Here is a 19573-nt window from a genome sequence, read left to right as displayed (position 1 = left end):
ATAAATACTTACCCACTATAGTTGCCGGCCATATTAGCATACTATTCGCAGTAAAGATTCATCGCCTCTCACGAGAGAAACACTTACCTCCTAGAGTTACCGGCCATATTAGTATACTATCCGCGGTCAAGACTCGGTGCCAATCGCGGGATAAACACTTACACCCTAGAGTTACCGGCTAGATTAGTATGTTGTCCGTAGTTAAGGATCGTCGCTAATCGCGTCAAAATACTTACCTTCTACAGTTCCCGGCTATATCAGCGTACTATCCGCAGTCAAGGGCCGTAGATGGTCGTGGGCCGTGGCTGGTCGTGGGATAACACTTACTCCCGAGAGTTACCGGCTATATCAGCAGACTACCCCTGGTCAAGACTCGGTGCCAATGCCTTGAGGAACGAAAGGATTATGCCCCGCGCCCGGACCACCCATTCTCTGTTTCGGCTGCCTCCTCGACATCTAAGCCGGATAGCCCTAAACGGGATCCCGCCTTGGGGGACTCGCCCCTCGATTCGATTGCTGTGCATGGCTTGGGCTCGCCGGTCCGTCCACTTCGAAACCGTCACCTATCTAAGAAAGCTGCCGCTACTGAAATGGAATAGCGATGCGAAACCATATGCCGCTGCAGTTTCCTAAACGAGTAAGACAGTTCAACCTTCTACTTTGCATCCTAGTCCTTAGTCCTGCCTTGGTTCTATCGATTTTTTCCCTTCCGTCCTCAACCCCTTCTGTTTTTACTCCATCTTCGACTCTTCCCTCTCTTCTCTGTAGCCTTTCGTTCCTCAAGGCTCTTTGCGCAACCCCGGTTGGGTTGCCTCTCCAGTTAATACTTACGCACTAGAGTTATCGGGTATATCAGCATACTGCCCACAGGTAAGACTCGGTGACAATCGCTTTATGCCTTGAGGAACGAAAAGGCTCTTCTGGACGCGAAAAAAACCCCAAAAACCCCCAAACCTACTTTACCCTCGAAACCCTTGGCTTCTGATTGGAGAACCCATCTTGGCTGCTGATTGGAGAGCTTTTAAATCCCGGCTTCCCTTTGGTCGCTTAATGATTACTTACCCTTTTCGTCCTAGCCCTTTTGTTTCGCCTTCCGGCGCAGTTCGCCCTCTCCGGTCCTGCCAGCGACCTAACCTCGCGACTAGGACTCAGCTCCTCGTGAAACCGGTTTTTGGCCTTTTCCGACCAAACCCTCTCCCGCACCCCTGACACGAGCATGGTGCCGTCCAGCGCCCTGCGCCCGGCATCGCGATAGCTACACGTCCAGGCCCGTGCCTTTAGAGTCCAGGGAATCAACGTCTAGCCATCCCGAGGCCTCGCGGACAGTCTTGTCGCTCAGCTGGCCCAGCCTCGCTTCTGCGTCTGTCATCTCGTCTGGCACCTTGTTGCCCACCAGGTCCCTCTCCCGCAATTTCGAGACCAGCATAATGCCGTCCAGCGTCGGGCAGCGAGACAGCTGCACGTACAGGCTGTACGGGTCGCACTGCGAGGACACGGCGCGTCCGTCGATGTTTGACGTCCGCGTTCCCCGCAGCTCCAGAGCTACACGCTCGAGCGTCCTGCCCTGCACTTTATAGTCTGTGCACGCGAAGGCTGCCGTACAGGGCAGGCCCTTTCGGCTGACGTCGTTCTGCTGCCACGGCCTCTTTCGCTGGCACTGTATTTTGACCGTCATGGGCGTCAACAGGACCGTGCCTGGCGGCATCCCGACGAAGTGAACGTCGTTCGTCGTCTCCGACTCCAGCATTATCCCCGCCGGCGGCCGAAATGGACCGTCGTGTCTGCCGTGATACGATGCCCCGGGTACGACTTGTCGAGGACGACCTCCAGCGCCGTGTAGCCGGCGCCGTTCACCAGCTTTAGCCCCTGATGGGTGTTATGGTTCACGACGACCGGCATCCCCGGCACGAACATGAAGACGGCCGGCACCGGGATCGCGCTGTCGTCGCCCTGGTTCAGCATCATGATGGCCTCTTCCTCCGTCGGCAGGGCCTCCTTCCACGTATGATCCGAGATGAAGATGCGCATCACTGACCGCTGCTGGGCCCGGAACGCCAAGCTGGCCTCCATGTTGAGGTTCCACCGGTTCCTGTTCAGCGGCGTCACCACGGTGATGCACGTCTCCCACGGGATCCGCCTGCCTTCCCGGTAGCATCTTGAGTTGAGGAGGTCCAGATCCGAGCGGTCCTGCACGCCCAGTCGAATCCGCCTTAGCAGCCTCTGCAATTCCGGATCTCCCGCGGCGCGCACCTGCTCGTCCAGCATGACCGTGGTCGTGAATCTCTTCCACAACGCGTGCGCCTTGTCGTGCTGGTGCCGTGTCTCGGCCTTGAAGGAGCTGTCTACGTCCCACGAGACGGCGGTGCTGGGGAGGAGGATCGAGCGTTCTTGGACGGGGCGGAATTGGTGGAAGTCTCCGCAGAAGAGGACGATCGGAATACCTCCAAAATCCTGGTGCGACCCGCGCAGCCGGCAGAGCTGCTCGTTCACCGCGTGTAGCGTCCGCGCCCCGAGCATGCTCACCTCGTCGATGACGAGCACGTCCTTCTCCTGCCAGTCCATCCGGGATTGCCCGTCGACGAACCGCTCCGCCTGTTTCGGCAGTCGCACCCCGTCGAGATCCTTGGCCGCGTTTGCGGCTGCCGCGAGATCTTTCGAGAACCCGCAGGCGGAGTGGATCGTAATGCCGTTGATCCGCGCTGCTGCCGTCCCCGACGTCGCCGTTATCATCAGACGATTCGATTGATCCTTGGACGCGAAGAGCTCGACGAGCGCCTCGATGACTCGTGACTTGCCCGTTCCGCCCTCTCCACCGACGAACTGGCACAGCTGGCGTACGTTGCTTTTCTCCCCGCGCCGTATCAGGTCAAGCTGGCGGCATATAATTAGGAAGGCGATCGCCTGCTTCTTGTTTAGCGTGAGCCGCGCTGCCAGGGCCTTGCCCGCCTCGAGGAAGGAGGTTGAGGCACCGAACCGGATCTCCATTCCCGCGCTGGCCCCCGCTACTCCTTCCTCGAGCTCCGCTGCCGTCATCTGGACGTCGTCATCCCCGAAACCCGTGAGCACGCCCCGCACCGCCGCGCGGCGACCAGTCACCGGTGCCGTGGACAGGCTTTGTATGCCCCGTATCATCTTCTCCTCTCCTGGATGCGCGGATTTGCTGCGACTTTATGGCCCTAACCTCACTTTGCGGCGGTATGGTGGCTCCGGAGAATGCCCGCCCGGGATGTTGATTCGTCTTGGGCCCCGTTCGGGTAGTATTGTGGCCTGGACCTCGGAAGAAGAGGACAGCGCCGATTGCTGAAATCGGCTGAGCTCCTGCATCATCGCCGTGAGCTCCGGCGAGCCGGCCGTGATTTGGTTCGGCCCGATCGAGCTTCTGACAACGTCGATTAGGCGATTCGTGCTTCCCGCACTGTCGGCCTGGTATCCCGATCCGGGCTCGACACCCACCTCCCCGGTGCCGTCCTCGTCCGGACGTACTGCCGTGGGGTCGCCGTCACCGGACGAGGCCGCCCACTGCCGTGCGTCCCGCTTTGCATCTTCGGCCGACCGTCGCAGCAACTGCACGTTATCGACGAAACATGATATCCTCGGGGCCAGGGCTGCTCGTTGCCGCCCCATATGCAGTTGCTGTCGCCCTTTCTTCGTCTAAGAAAGACTCCCACGGCACGAACAGCGCAAGATGCTGCACAGCCGCTCTTCGCCATGGAAATTAGCCTTCTCGACCCGGCGCCTCCGGCCCGTCGACGACAAACGCACCTTCGGTAGCACGACCCTTCGTCGTCTTCGTCGAAATCCTTGCTCAAATACCCGTCGAGGCAGACCGTGGCCTGCTTGCCCGGTCGCCTGAGCACCTGCGCCCAACGGCCTCCCGGAGCCCAGCCGCTCTCGAACGGGACCTCCCCCCAGCCGGCGGGCCCCTCGTCCCTTTCGTTGCGCTTCAGCCTGACCAGCGAAACGTAGTCGTAGAGACACAGCCCTCGAAGGACGTCTCCCCGATGACGGTATGCCTCGACACGGCAAATCCTCTGGCCTGCTTCTTCGACGAGTATTGACTCGTCCACAGAGCCATCTGCAACGGCTGCGCCGCTTTCTCGTCGAAGGTGCGGCCATTGTCGGAAGACTTGCCAGTAGAGCAACGATACGTTCAGGAACGCCCAAGCACTGCCATTCGTCAGTTCAGTCGCGCATCCCAGGAGGTCCGCGACGACCTCGACCTGCGATAACGGCCTCTCCGTAAACACGCGATTCGCCACCTTCATCAGGAACTGCCGTGTCTTATTCTGCCTGCCATCGTCACCGGCACCACTGTCTCCACGAACCTCCGCGCCGTCGGCCATTCCGTCACCTGCCCTGGGAGGCAAGAGATCCGCGGCGGCGGCGACGCGCTTCCATACAGGGTCCTCCACCTTGGTCGCATAGTTTGTGACGTAAAGATGAGGGCCATCGTCTTACGCTGTGTGGCGATGAAAGATATGTCATGGTTGTGGCGAAGCCCACGGCAATGGCCTTGTTCCACCGATTCACCATGCTGTGCGACCTCCGAATCCGCAGCACGCCGTCTCCCGTGAAGGCCGTCTCGTCGACCAGTCCCCACGGCGCCTTGAAACGACATAAATCGCCCTTGCGCCCCCCTTTGCCCAGCGAGTACTTGACGCAGGTCGGGCTGTGGGTATGGATCTGCGTCGCGCCGGCACAGAAGTTCGCTTCCTCGTCGAACGAGGCTGAAAATTGCCGTTCGTCGCCCAGAAATTGCGATATATCTGACGTCACCGATCGCTCGGCCTGCATTGCGCAGAAGCCTTCCTGGTCCAGATCCTGTCTTGTTCGTCAGCTTTCTCGGCTTTGACAGACGGAGGACGCAGGTCAACACGCCGGCCCCCGCTCATACCTCGGAAAAGACACTGTCGACGTATCTGACGATGCGTTCTCGGTATGCCGCTTGATCCTCGCCGTCGATATCGGCAAGCATCGAGCTTAGATGCACGTTGCCCTGCAGCCAGAGCAGTCCGTGAACATGGAGCGCTCCACGCTCGTTGGTCTCGACGGCACCGTAATAGTGGCTGATGCGCCCGAACACCGACTCCTCGCCCACTCTCACGTAATGTTCGAAGAACAACGTCATTTCTCGGTGGAAGAATTCGGCCGAGCTTAACGGGTCCGAGATGGCCAGCCGCGCACGTTTGAACGCCTTGTCGAGGCCTTGCAGGAATGCCTCGGCCGCTGCGGGATCACGTGTGCGGTATGCCGCCAGTCTCAGCTTCACCGGGTTCGTGATGTCGTTCGGGTTGAGCGTGAACCAGATTGCAGGCACGCCACGACATAAGATGAGTGACTGGATCTTGCGCCGCATGCTCAGACGGAGCTCCCTCGACATGGGCTGCCGATAGCCGTACAGCGAAAGGCATCTTAGAAGCTCCTTGACGCCATCGTCGGTAGTCTTGCCCGACGTCTCCAGCTCCGCCCTGGCGGCCGCTAACCTATCCGCTGTCAGCGACCGTACGATGCGCTCCACCTCGGCGAAGTTCTTCCGCGTCGCGCTGAGCATGCTGACCCGACGATTCTTCGACCGCACATCCATATTGAAAACGAGAAACGAGAAGATGGTATGCGTCGCGAATCGGCCACCATGGCGCCGCAGCACAATGCCGGCCCAGGTCCGAAGGCTTATGTTCCGAGACGACAGAAGATCTCGCGCCGCCGTCTCTTCTCCAGCAGCCGTACCCGCCAATTGACCGGCCCCTCGGGTCCTAAGATGACTTCCTCCGCGAGCCGTGGTCCTCCAAATCCGAACGGCAGTAGGGTGGGAAGGTCTTGGCGAAGAACGAGGCGTCGAGCGAGTCGGCGAATTCGTCTCCGCGACAAACGTGGATGTATGGCTCGCGGACATCCGTGCCTTCTTGACCCGCCTCCGCCGACCTTATCCATGCCCTCGGCCCCTTGCGGTCGTTCTCGGCCCCATCGCCACCCACGGCATTGCACGCAAAGCGGAGCTTCTCTGCGTCCGACACTTCCGGCGGTCCGTCCAATGCAAACATGCCGGAAGAGGTGATCTCGTTGATCGTTTTGGCTCTGTCATCGGGCTCAGCATCGTCAGTCCCGTCCGCTCCACTCCCCTCGGATTCTCGACTCCCCCTGTCCAATACGTCTTGTCCTTGGAGGAGCTGGGCGAGGACTCCTTCGATCTCCGCCGGACTATCGTCGTCCATGGCCCGCTCTGCGGGCGGCACGACCTGCGCCGTTCGCGTCTTCTCCCACGCAGACGGCTCGTTCCGCTCCATGCGGTCGTAGACCACCCGCGGCACACCGTGTGATGGTGTTCCCCAGCTATCCATTTCCGCCCTATCAATCTCAATATCGGCGTAATGGGGGTTATTCTTCTTCAACCAGATAAGCGCTCTCTCGACGACTTGACGCCTCACCGACAAGAGACCCGATAAGTCGCACGGTGCTGGCTTCTCCGCGCCCTGCCACGAGACGTGGATCTCGTCCATTGTTTGCCAGAGCGGGTGCGGGAGCACCCTTCTCGCCAGCTCCTGCACGTTGTTTGGAAACACCGTGATGTGGCCCTTGACATGTCTCGGATACCTCACTGCCTGCGTCTGCCCGCCCGGAATGTTATACCTCGTCACAAAGCCGTAACACGAGTTCAACGAGATGAGCTTCTCTTCGACCGGCGTCAGCCCCTTCAGCTCGTCGGGGAACATGTGCTCGCATCCGAGGCGACTGTGAAGGTGGACCGCCGACGACAGGCTCCCGCGCCCCAAGCATCGGGCACACTCCACACAAACCGAGACGGGCTCACCCCCGGGAAAGCAGCTTCGGCACGCAAATGGTGAGCGCTCACCCCGAGGAACGGGACTTGATAGCCACTGATCCCACGGAATCTCCTCAACTCCTTCCTTGTACGCTTGCGGTAACACAGCCTGCAGGTCATTATCGGCAAGGTGCTCACATCGTGGAACGCCCGATAAAACTTTCGCACCGTCGATACCTTCCTCTCATGCGGTATTGGTGTGCACCAGGTTTGCTCCTTAGACAGCCTTTCCTTCGCGACGAATTCCCTTCGAGGTAAAGCAAGACACTGGCCAAATCCTCTGCCTGCAGCTCACTCCTCCTCTGCCTCGGATGGCTTCCTCGAGTACGTTTCGTCGGGGTCTGGTCTCGGTCACGCTGGCGGTTCCTCTTTCTCTGTTCTACGGCCTGCGAGGATCTTTCCGCTGCCTCGTCTCGCCACGGCCGATCTTGTTCTCCCGCCGCCGCCTGGCGTGATGGCCGTGGTGGCAACCATCCGGATGACTGCGTATCTCCTGCCCTGCCTTGCATCTCTCTGGGTTGGGTTGGCTGAACGAGGGCTCCTGACGACTCCAGACGACATCGTGACAGCGGTTGCCGGCCAATCCTGTCCCGCCTGGCATCCGGATGACTGTATATCTCCCGCTCTATCTTCTATTGCTCTAGGTTGGATTGGCCGAATGAGGCGCTCCTGACGGCTGTAGACGAAATCCCGACACTGTTTGCCGGCCGACCCTGTCCTTTCTGGCGTGATGGCGGCGGTGGCCACCGTCCGGATGACTGCGTATCTCCTGCGCCATCATCCATCTCTTGAGGTCGGATTGGCCGAACCAGAAGCTCCTGACGACTCTAGGCGAGTTCCCGACAGGGCTTGCCGGCCGATCCTGTCCTCCTGGGCGGCTTGGGTGTCCTCGGAGCCCATTGGCCCTGTCCGCGCACCACGGCTTCGCCTTCCAGACGTGCCCCTCTGGACGCCCTCCACGAGCCCTCCTTCGAGGAGGAACTATCGACGTTAGTCGTCCTTTCCGCGGCCAGCCGCCTCGCCGACTTCCCTTGGGCAACGCTCTTTTGAGTGCCTCTGCCTGCTCTCTTCGTGAGGCATCGTCGGCCGCCGCGGCCGGCTTGGCCTCAATAGGCCGGAACCTGGGTGCCGCGTTTCCTTGACTTTTGTGGCCCGACGCCCGCTTCGGCCCTTCGTCCATTGCGATCGGTCTCGCCGCCGCGATACTCCTCGTCGCAGCAGCGGCCGCTGCTGCTGTCCCCGTTTCGCACTCTCCTGCCACCGATCTTACCTCGCGGCTACGATTCTCCCCCATGCTGGTGCTGTCTTATCGGCAAGGCTCCGCAAACGAACGATAGATTAGGAAGCCTTCGCCCGGGATATACCCCGAGATTGTCTCGCTTCCTGGCAATGGCGTTCCGCCGCGTTGGCATTCTTCTTGCTAACGGTTATATCCTTCCTTGTTAATATCCCTTTCTGCATTAGACCTCTCCTCTCTCGGACCTGCCGGGCTTCCTTTGTACCTATCGACAGGCCTATCTGCCGACAGCCCTAGTTTTCGCCATCCTATGCCGGTAGCCCTGCCGGACACTTTAATCCGCGTCGCCCTTGCTGCCCGATCAGTACCCAGCTCCGCAACACCACGACGCATCTCTTTGACGTCTGCTTACTTACAGCGGCAAGGCTCCTCGCTCTTCCCGGCGAATCCATACCACTATTGATCTACTATAAGTGCGTCTACGCTCGACTTCTTCCCTACTCCTTTCTTGACGCTGAGAACCCGTCCTTTTAGTGCGTGCAAGTGGCCTATCGACCTGCGCAGATGCACTATGTCTTCCTCTCTACTTCGTACCGATATGCCCGCACCGCACCTTCGAAAGCCGCTCGATAGCCAAAGGGGCGCTGGCGGTGAGATGTCTATGATGTCTTTTGTCCAGCCGGACTGTCCTGCTAGATTTTCCCACCAGGACGACCACCGCATCAGGGTCTTAACGCCGAGGCCATGGCCCGCGTCTTCCTGCCTCCTCCCGCCTGGCTGCTCGCGACGGAATATGCGCCCCTCCGATCGGATGCCGATGATTCCCCGACATCCGTCTTTTTTAGCCTCAACCTCTCCATCTACGGCCAGCCTATTGATCCCTCCGACTGGACCGAAGAGTGGTTTTTCATGCATGCCCGCGTCCACCCCTACGCGCTCGCATGGGAGGTTGAGCAACGCGACGGCCTCGAGTCTGACACGGGCCGCACCTTTCTCTATACGATGCCCGCCCTTGTCGTCCGCGATCAGGGCTACCAGCCGTAAGCCGTGCCCTGACCCTTCGCGAGTGCCGACGAAACGGTATATGGCTAAGATGGGCTTGAAGTGTTCTCCTAGGCTCTTTGCCTCCATGGGCGACTTCCCTGCATCCCGCCTATTGTTTCCTTTACCGGCCTTATCGTCGGCACCGGCCACTCCTCGCTGCGGCGGGACCTACTGCCCGGTCTAGGCGCCGCCCAACTTAACTGTTGCGGATTTGTCCGCCTTTCTACCTATGTCGCTCCTGGGATGCCTAATAAGGTCCCCTTCAAGGGCTTCCACCCGTTCCAGGTCTTCGTTATCTTCCCTGTTCGCGCTAACCCCTGGGCCATCTTGTGTAGGAAGATGGCCGAGAGGCAGGACTCTCAATTTCAGCCTAACGTCCCCTTTACCTGCACAGGCAAGGTCGCTGGCCTGCTCCGTCATGATGTCATGCTCTACCCCCCGGGCTCGGACCGGGACAACGTCTTTATCGTCGTCCCGGATTCCTGGACTTTTCTCGACAAGGCCGCCGCCGCCGTCACCACGATGGCACCGCTTCTCTCTACGCCACAGAGGCAACAAGCTTCCTCCGCTTCCGCGGCCTTCCGGGACGTGCGCGCTGCCTCTTTGTCTTTGATCACCCCTGGCACCCTCCCGCTCAGTCCTCCACCCTTGGCTTCGGCTTCGCCCTCGACCGGCCACCTTACGCCGCCCGGGAAACGATATTGCCCTGAGCCTGCCGATACGCCGACGAAGCGACCGTGTCTGCTGCATAAGGCCCCGGTGATCTCGTCTTCCCCTAAGCCCGCCTCCTCTGCTACCCACTCGTTCTCTGTTTCGGCTGCCTCCGCCGCTCATGAGCCGGACAACCCTAAGCCGGGTCCTGACTTACGGGACTCTTCCCTCGATTCCATTGTCGCCCATGGCTTGGGCTCGCCGGCCCGTCCGCTTCGAAACCGCCACCTATCTAAGAAAGCTACGGAAATGGAATAGCGTACGCTGCTATAACTCCTTAAATGGGAAGTGTTTTTCGTCCAGCCTGGCTGCCCCTTGGTCGTCGTTACCTTTCTGCCTCTGTACATCTGTCTGCCCCTTGTCTAGACGTTTTTTTCGTTCCTCAAGGCTCTTTGCGCAACCCTGTTGGGTTGCCTCTCCCGTTCAGCCCGAAGGGCGTGCCTTGAGGAACGTGCCTTGAGGAACGAAAGGATTATGCCCCGCGCCCCGACCACCCAAACTTTTTTCCCCTCAAAATCTTTGGCCTCTGATTGGCCTCCTAAGCCCCGCCCTCCTATTAGTCTGTCAGAATCGGAGGTTCTAGGTGATCCCAAAATAGGAAAGCCACGACTGTGGTGCAGTGGATCAATCGTATTAGGGAGGGCAGGCCCATTAGGCTTGCAAAGATGTGTGTATATTGCGTGTGTGTGTGTGTGTGGGCGCGCCCGTCCCCTTTTTGGGGTCTCTCGGGCTCTCTTGCAATGAGTCATCTTCTTATCTCCCTATCGCACGTGACCCCTGCCCCCGTTGTTCTGACACTCCGCCGCTCTCGCGCCGGACGTCTTGTCTGCGAACCCTTCTCGCTTTACAGCACCCCCCGAACAGTTCTGTCGCTCAGTTCCTCCAGCCTGGCTTGTGCGGCGGTCATCTCCCTGGGGACCCGGTTTCCCACCAGGTCTCTCTCTCGCACCTTCGACACGAGCATGATGCCGTCCAGCGTCGGGCACCGCGACAGCTGCACGTACAGGCTGTAGGGCTGATATTTGAAGATTTTGAAGTCGAATCGGCCTCGGGACCCTTGAATTGAATGAAGCCGAATCGGGTAAGGTCTTCAAATTCGACGAATCAAAAATCAGGAGTCTTCATTCAATTCATTCATAAAAATTGTGAATGAATGGCGATATGGTCGAAACGTAAGGCGAAAAAAAATTATCACCCCGCTTCGCGGCCAAGGGACATACAGGAGGAAAGGGTCAATACCGAAGCCACCCACCAAGGGCCTCTTCCTGTTCTTCCTCGGCAGGCTCACATACACATCAATAAACAAGCTGCTTTGACCCCATCATTAGGGGTTTGCCCGCGCGGACACGGTAACTTCGAGTTCGGCCGCGCTTGTGATGACGCTCTGCGTATTTAAAAGTCTGTTGTGCGTGTTTCAGTTGGATTCCACCGTCCACACTCCACTGGCAAAATCCTAGTCCCGCGCCGCCCGCGTCTGGCGGGGGCGTCGCTGGGGAAATCGAGGCGAAGGACGGCAGTTAGGGCGTCCATATATTGTGGTATAACGACCCTAACAGTGCCTGATACGCCACCGTTTCAGCAATCTTGCCACCCTATACGGAGTATTAAAAAACACCATGAAGCTCATGAACAGTGCCATTTTATAATGCACATGATTTAAATGTAGTGCCGCTCGAATGTTCTGGATTTTCTCGTTCGGATGATATAACCCTCGATAGTTACATGTCGTTAACATTTGCTCAAGAAATGCCACATCATCTTGAAGGCAATCAATGGATAGCCCATTTTTTGGTTGGAATACTACATTTCAAGCACATATTAAGCTCGGCAACCCATATTCTGGATATATAATATAATAATTATACCGCTGTACAGCCCCAGCAAGCTGATTCGAAAACCGCGTTCAGATCCTCAACATCTCAATACTGCGCGAACAATTGGAAGTGACACGAATCGAGTCAGCTCGCGATTTGGAGGCTGTTAGGGACTTATCTACTCCTCGAGCCCAATATGACTGCTACTTGTTTGTCCATACAAATTAGCCGATCAGGAAGTACCCGAAAAATCTGCATGATAAGGATATATTGTGCCAACTAGCCGCGTTCAGACGCGTTATTTCCGCTCAGTTGACCACCTGTTAATTCTACTGCTGTCGGAAAGACAGGGTCGTCAGCCCATCCACCTTTGCCTGCGTGGCGCAACGGTCTTCGCGACAACTGCCACGACATTATTTTACCACGACCTCGCCTAATTCCTGCTTCGATATTCCGACAGCGGCTTCGGATCAGCCCCCGAATCAACGCCCTGACCGACGACCTATCCTACCCGTTCAACCCCGACTCCTTGACACTTTATTGTGGTTTATTTGGTGTCGTTCCGACTACCTGTGTCGCGTCCATTCTCGAGCCTTTCAGCCAAGATCAGGTAAAACTTCATTACTCTCAATCTACCCTCCTTATTTAATTACCTTACGAGTGGATAGCTAATTATAACATGATACGTAGTATGGCCCCTGCTGAAACAAAAACATCTGCCGCAGCGAATTTCTTTGCTCCAAGGACCCGGCGTAAATTGCCAACGCAGAATTATGCCCGCATCGAACGTCCTCAATTCAACCTCGAATCCCGCGCGCGCGCTGATTCTAGCGCAACTCCGGCTCCTTCCTCTCCTCTTCCAACTGGCGAAGATACAATTGTCTGCGCGCCCCCGGGTCATCCTGACTGTGAGTCAGATGATGACATGCCCGACGCGGATACACCAGAGCCGCCATTGAACAGTAGTCATATGACGCTCGCAGAGAAAGCCGGACTTATCAAGAAGTGGGCCGACAACAAACAAAAGCATGTTCGCAAGAAGAGAGACAAGAACAGCCACGTCTATTGGTATATGCAGAGGAAGCTATAGACAGAAGCTTTTACTCAGAGGATAAGGATGGGCCGAAGATCTTCCAAGAGTTCCGGTGGACTTGTATAGAGTGCCTTCAAAATCCCAATACTCTTCGGAAGAGATTCCAGGTCCTCGAATCGAACCGCCGAGGGTTACCTCTGGCATGGGAGACCATTTAAAAATCCACGGTATTACGAAGGAATCTCACCACGCTCGAATTAATGGATACGGCCGCGCCATTGGTGGAGGAGATTATACAGAGGCAGACGCATGGAGCGGTCGACCTAGGCAGAGAGCAAGACTCACGGCAAAGGAGTCTATCCGCCGGTGGTTTGTAAACACCGACAACCCTTCTCTGTTGTCGAGACTCCTGCTTTTCAAGAGATGTTCTTGGCTCACAACACAACATGTGTGTACAGGAGTCGTATAACGTTACGCAATCATATATATACAGACTTTGTCGAACGCAGGAGAAGCTGAAGATTGAGCTTGAGTACAATTGTGCCACCATCTCGTTCACCCTTGATATCTGGACAGCACCGAATCGGGTGCCCATTTTCGCCATTATTGCGCACTGGATTACACCGGAGTTTGAGAGAGAGAGGAAGTTATTGAGTTTATTGAGCTCAAAAGATCTCACACTGGCAAACAATTAGCTGAGATAGTTGAGAGGACGCTTGAGGAGCTCAGGCTCAAGCCTAAGCTTCTCGCCATTACGGAGACAACGCCGGCAATAACGGCACGCTCTGTCAGTCTTTGTACAATTCTCTCAAGACCAAATTCGACGACAAGGTGAGCCCAATAGGAGGCCCCGCGTGCGCTTTCACGGCAGGAAGAGTTGGATCCGCTGTCTAGCTCATATTACCTCGCTCATTTGTGAGGGCGTCTTGCAAGATCTCAAAGCAGGCACAGCGAAGGAAGCCAAGAAGATGCTTGACAAGTGGGACGAAGAGAATAAAAGCAACAACTACACCATTCCGGGAGACTCTAGTCGAAGTGGGATTGCCAAAATCCGCCTCCTCAATCTCTGGATGTTGAGATCCGGGTCTAGGGAGCAAGACTTCAAAAGCATGCCGCGCACGCACTACCGGAAGCCAATCTACGATGTCGACACTCGCTGGAATTCGGCCTACGACATGATTGACCAATTCCTCGAGCTTGAGGCAGAGTATACTGAGTTCGTTGATACTCACCCGCAAGTCAAGTGCCTCCTGCCCTTATCAGAAGAGATTGTCGCTCTCTATCAACTGTGGAAGGTTCTGAAGCCGTTTAAAGACCACACTCTGAAAGTCTCCGAAGTTATGCCGCCGATCTCACAAAGTCTCGATATCTATTGGGATTTGGAAGCTCTCCTTGATGATGTAGTCGAAGGAGTTGGCGACTTTACAGACCTTGATATGTCCATTCGAGACGCCTTCTCGAAGGGCAAAGCAAAACACGTTACTTATATGAAGAAGCTTGACGATCAAATGATGCTATTCGCAGCTCACATCCTGGATCCGCGTTATAAAACTCACCAATTGGAAATGATGATACCGGATCAATACTCTGAGATTATGGCTAAAGTCAAGAAGTATTTCAAAACGGAGTGGCCGGAGCTAGCAGCATTGAATGCCACAAACTCAACTATGAGCCAATCCAGGCCAGCTGAGCGTCCTCAAGGAGTCTCCATTGCGCAATGGAGAGCCATCCAAATGAAGAAGGCGAGGGAGGCGGAGACGGGCGCGGCGATCCCTATTTCGGAGCTTGAACGGTGGCTTGCAGCTCCTCGAATAGAGTTCGACGAGTCTATTGCAAAGTCTCCAGACTTCCTACTGAAGTGGTGGAAAGAACACAAGGTCGAGTGGCCACTTTTGGCTGCGGCGGCGCGTGATCTTCTCTCTGTCTCTGGCTCTGAAGTTGACGTGGAACGCCTCTTCAGCGGTTGTAGAGACGAATTCGGTATCCGCCGTCACGCCTTGAAGGCAGATACGGTGCGAGTACTAACACTTTTACGGAGTGCTTATACTCAGGAAGATAAGATCGATCAGGCGTTGATCAAGGCGGCCATGGAGTATGACATCCTGCCCTTTGCCAATAGTATTATTTGGAGACCAGACCACATTCCGGGCAAGCTGGAAGATGGTATGTATGGATATACCCTCATTATATATGTAGGTATATGCTAATCTGTGTTCAGGCGAGAATCCTCCTCAACCTCTTCCTCCCACCGAGGCTCCCACTGAACCCCTACCCCAAACCTCCTGCATCCCAAGCCGATAAGTCTGCGATATCAACCCCCTGTCTAGATACAATGGAGGCTTCGGAGGATTGGGGCTCTAAGAGTGTAGCCGTGTACAGTGGCGGATTCGAACGCGTTGTACCGACGTATTTTGAGGATTCGGCAGAGCTTTGAAAGTGCTTATTTTCAGTCGATTTGCCTAGGACAGGCGGATCAGTATTTATGTAAGTTAATTTTTGTAGTATTCGGGATTATCGACTTCTTAGAAGGCTATAACTTAAAACTATATACTACTTATTGGCGTTTTTGAGGCATCTTTGCAATCGCTCAGGTACACACCAAATTCACTTCGTTTAGGGGATCCCTTCAAACCATTCATGAATGGCCTGAATTGGCCCAAACCCAACTTGAATCGCGAAAATTGGAGCTTGAAGATTTTGAATCAAGATCCAAAAAATTCAATTCATTTGATTCATCCTTCATTCAAAATCTTCAAAATCTTCACCTTCGTCTATCACCCCTAACAGGCTGTACGGGTCGCACTGCGAGGGGACGGCGCGTCCGCCGACGTTTGTCGTCCTCGTCCCTTGTAACTCGAGCGCGACGCGCTCCAGAGTCCCCCCCTGCACCTTGTAATCCGTGCACGCGAAGGCGGCGGCGCACGGCAGGCCCTTGCGGCTGACGTCGTTCTGCTGCCACGGTCGCTTCCGCTGACGCTGGATCCTGACGCTCATGGGCGTCAGGAGGATCGTGCCGGGCGGCATCCCGACGAAGTGGAAATCCTTCGTCGTCTCCGACCCCAGTATAATCGCCGCCGGCGGCCCGAAGTGGATCGTCGTGTCGGCCGAGATCCGATGCCCCGGGTACGCCTTGTCGACGATTACCTCCACCGCCGTGTAGCTGGCACCGTTCACCAACTTGAGCCCCTGATGGGTATTGTGATTCACGACGGCCGCCATCCCGGCCACGAACATGAAGATGGCCGGCACCGGGATCGCGCTGTCGTCGCCCTGGTTCAGCATCATGATGGCCTCTTCCTCGGTCGGCAGGCCGTCCTTCCACTTGTGCTCGGAGATGAAGACACGCATCGTCGTTTGCTGCAGAATCCGGAACGCCAAGCTCGCCTCCATGTTGAGGTTCCACCGGTTCCTGTTCAGCGGCGTTACCACGGTGATGCCCGTTTCCCACGGGATCCGCCTGTCTTCCCGGTGGCACCTCGAGTTGAGGAGGTCTAGGTCTTCCGCGGCCGCGGCGACGCGCTTCCACGTCGGGTCCTCTACTTTGGTCGCGTAATTCGTGACATAATAGACGAGGGCCATGGTCTTCCGCTGCGTCGCTATGAAGGAAATATCATGGTTGTGGCGGAGCCCTACGGCGATGGCCTTGTTCCATCGATTCACCATGGGATGCGTCCTGCGGATCCGCAGCACGCCGTCCTGTGAGAACGTTGTTTTCTCGACCAGCTTCCATGGCGCCTTGAAGCGACAGAGGTCGGCCTTTCGCCCCTTGTTGCCGAGGGAGTACTTGACGCATGTCGGGCTATGGGTGTGGATCTGCGTCGCCCCGGCGCAGAAGTTGGCTTCCTCTTCGAAGGCGGCCGAGAACCGCTCGGCGCTGTCTAGCAGGGATGAGACATCAGACGTCACCGAACGCTCCGCCCGGACGGCGCAAAACCCTTCCTGGTCCAAGTCCTGCTTTCCGTGGGTCAGCCTGCATCCTCTTGGCCCATGACTACGACGCCCCGCCCCTTACCTCGCAGAAGACGCTATCGACATAGCGGACGATCCGCTCGCGGTACGCCGATTGTCCCTCGCCGTGGGCGTCGGCGAGCATCGAGCTCGGGTGCGCGTTCCCGTGTAGCCAGAGCAGCCCGTGGACGTGAAGGGATCCTCGTTCGTTGGTCTCCACGGCACCGTAGTACTGGCTGAGGCGCCCGAACACCGACTCCCCCCCTGCATTTACGTAATGCTCGAAGAACAGCGTCATCTCCCGGTGGAAGAACATGGCTGAGCTCATCGGGTCGGAGATGGATAGCCGCACCCGTTTGAACGACATATCGAGGCTCCGCAGGAACTCCTCGGCCGCCTCAGGGTCGCGCGTGCGGTACGCTGCCAGTCGGAGCTTCACCGGGTTCGTAATGTCGTTTGGGTTGATCGTGAACCAGATCGCGGGCACGCCGTAGCGGACGATGAGCGCCAGGATCTTGTGCCGCATGCTGAGACGGAGCTCTCTGGACATGGGCTGACGATAACCATACAGCGAAAGGCTCCTGAGAAGCTCCTTCACGCCGTCGTCGGTCGTCTTGCCTGTGCTCTCCAGCTCGGCTCTAGCTGCCGCTAATCCGTCTGCAGTCAGCGACCGTACGATTTGCTCCACCTTGCGGAAGTTCTTCCTCGTCACGCTCAGCATGCTGACGCGACGGTTTCTCGACCGCACGCCCATGTTGAAGACGAGGAACGCGAAGATGTGGTGCGTCGCGAACCGGCCGCCGTGGCGTCGCAGCACCGTGTCGGCCCACGTCCGAAGGCTCATGTTTCGGGATGACAGGAGATCCTGCGTCCCCGCCTCTGGCTCGCTCGTGTTGGCCGCGCCTCTGCCCAACCGCACGCTTGCTTCCTCGACGGGTCGCGGCCCTCCAACACCGAATGGTAATAGCGTGGGAAAGGCCTTTGCGAAGAAGGAGGCTTCGAACGAGTCGGCGAATTCATCCCCGCGGCGGACATGGATGAATGGCTCAGAACCATCGACGTGCCCCGGCTGCCCCCTTGTCGAGGATTCGACCCACGTTCTCGGGCCCGTACCATCGTCGGCTGCGCCTTGGCGAACGGCATCGCATGCGAACCGCAGCTTGTCGACGTCGGCCACGTCGGGCGGTCCGTCCAACGCAAACATCCCTGACGAAGTCACCTCGTTGATCGTCTTCGCGTCATGGTCAACTTCGCCGTGGCTCTGTCCACGCACCTCATCCACCTCGTTCAACTCTGGCCCGGAGGCCTCGCGACTCGTCGTGCTTTCCCCTTTGTTGAGCATGGCGAGGACTTCTTCGATCTCTACCGCCCCCTCGTCGTCCATGGCCCGCTCCGTCGGCGGAACGACGTGCGCCGTCCGCGTCTTCTCCCACGCCGACGGCTCGTTCCGCTCCAGGCGCTCGTACACCAACGCCGGCACCCCGTGGGCCGGGTCTCCCCAGCTCTCCATCTCTGCCGCGTCGATCTCGATCTCGGCGTAGTGGGGGTTGTTCCTCTTCAACCAGACAAGGGCCCTCTCGACGACTCGCCGCCTCACCGATAGGAGACTCGACAGGTCGCTCGGTGTCGGCCTTAGCGCCCCCTGCCACGAGACGTGGATCTCGTCCATTACCTGGAAGAGAGGGTGCGGCAGCACGTTCGTCGCCAGCTCTTGCACATTGTTGGGGAACACCGTGATGTGGCCCTTGACGTGCTTGGGATATCTTAGCGTCTGCTTCTGGCCGCCTGAGACGTTGTACCTGGTGACGAATCCGTAGCACGAGTTCAGCGCGATCAGCTTCTCCTCCACCGGCGTCAGGCCCTTTAGCTCGTCCGGGAACGTGTGCTCACAACCGAGACGTCTGTGAAGTTGCGCCGCTGGCGACAGCACCCCGCGCGCCAAGCGTCGAGAACACTCTGCGCAGACCGGGACAGGCTCGCCCTCGGGGAAGCAACTCCGGCACGCAAACGGCGACCGCCTGGCCTTAGGGATAGGGCTTGACAGCCACTGGCCCCATGCAATCTCCCTCAGCTCTTTTCTCGCGCGCTTCCGGTAGCACATCATGCACGTCCGTATCGGCAGCGTGTCCGCGTCGTGGAACGCCCGATAGAAGCCTCGCACCGTCGACACCTTCCTCTCGTGTGGTACTGGTGTGCACCAGCTTTGCTCGTTGGACAGCCTTTCCTTTACGGCGAATTCCTCTTCAAGATGACGTAGGGCGCTGGCCAAATCCTCCGCCTGCAACTCACGTCTCCTCTGCTTCCAATGGCCGCCTCGACTACGTTTCGTCGGGCGCTGGTCTTGGTTGGGCAGGCGGTCCCTCTTTCTCTGTTCCACGGGCTGCGAAGATTCAGCCGCTGCCTCGTCTCGCCTCGGCCGATCTTGTTCTCCCGCCGCCGCCTCGCGTGATGGCCGCGGTGGCAACCGTCCGGATGACTGCACATCTCCAGCTCCATCTTCAATCTCTCTGGGTTGGATTGGCTGAACGAGGGGGTCCCTGACGACTCTAACCGAGTTCCCGACAGTGGTTTCCCGCCGACCCTGTGCCCCTGAGCTGCTTGAGCGTCCCTCGGCGCCCTTAGGGCTCTTCGGTGCGGGACTCCCACTATCCGGCTGAGCACCTACCGACCCTGATGCGGTAGCGTCCGCCTCTATAATTGCATGCCCATCACGCACGCTCATCGATGCGAACCGTCGCCCTTGCCCTCCCTTCAAGGGGGCACCATTGACGTCCGTCGCCCTTTTTCGCGGCCAGCTGCCTCGCCGACTTCCCTTAGGCAACGCTCTTTTGAGCACCCCTGCTTCCTGTCTTTGTGAGCCCTCCTCGGCCGCCGGCGCCTGCTTGGCCTCGATAGCCCGGAACCTAGGTGCCGCGTTCGCTCGACTTTCCCGGCCCGACACCCGCTTCGGCCCTTCCTCCGTTGCG

At 57.7% G+C, this 19573-nt stretch overlaps 3 protein-coding genes across 3 annotated transcripts; all 3 read right to left on the bottom strand.

Moving 5' to 3' along the window:
- Positions 1-1255: 1255 nt before the first annotated feature.
- HRG_03345 (PIF1-like helicase domain-containing protein) lies at positions 1256-5584 on the bottom strand (the record flags this gene model as incomplete). The annotated part of the gene is made up of 9 exons (XM_044861816.1): positions 1256-1657; positions 1774-3033; positions 3076-3112; positions 3182-3564; positions 3674-3701; positions 3763-4167; positions 4225-4412; positions 4459-4821; positions 4895-5584. 9 exons carry the CDS (start codon positions 5582-5584, stop codon positions 1256-1258), a joined length of 3756 nt encoding a protein of 1251 aa, XP_044722842.1.
- A 169-nt stretch (positions 5585-5753) lies between these two features.
- HRG_03344 (ATP-dependent DNA helicase PIF1) lies at positions 5754-6710 on the bottom strand (the record flags this gene model as incomplete). The annotated part of the gene is made up of 1 exon (XM_044861815.1): positions 5754-6710. One exon carries the CDS (start codon positions 6708-6710, stop codon positions 5754-5756), a length of 957 nt encoding a protein of 318 aa, XP_044722841.1.
- Positions 6711-15398: 8688 nt separating this feature from the next.
- Positions 15399-18711, bottom strand: HRG_03343 (ATP-dependent DNA helicase PIF1; the record flags this gene model as incomplete). The annotated part of the gene is made up of 3 exons (XM_044861814.1): positions 15399-16610; positions 16672-17766; positions 17827-18711. The coding sequence occupies 3 exons, from the start codon at positions 18709-18711 to the stop codon at positions 15399-15401; spliced, it is 3192 nt and encodes a 1063-aa protein (XP_044722840.1).
- Positions 18712-19573: the final 862 nt, after the last annotated feature.

This window comes from Hirsutella rhossiliensis, assembly GCF_020360975.1.
Source record: "Hirsutella rhossiliensis strain HR02 chromosome Unknown scaffold00003, whole genome shotgun sequence".
NCBI classification, from domain to species: Eukaryota; Fungi; Ascomycota; class Sordariomycetes; order Hypocreales; family Ophiocordycipitaceae; genus Hirsutella; species Hirsutella rhossiliensis.
Note: the sequence above shows the minus strand (reverse complement) of the source record. Positions and strands in the feature narration are given on the sequence as shown.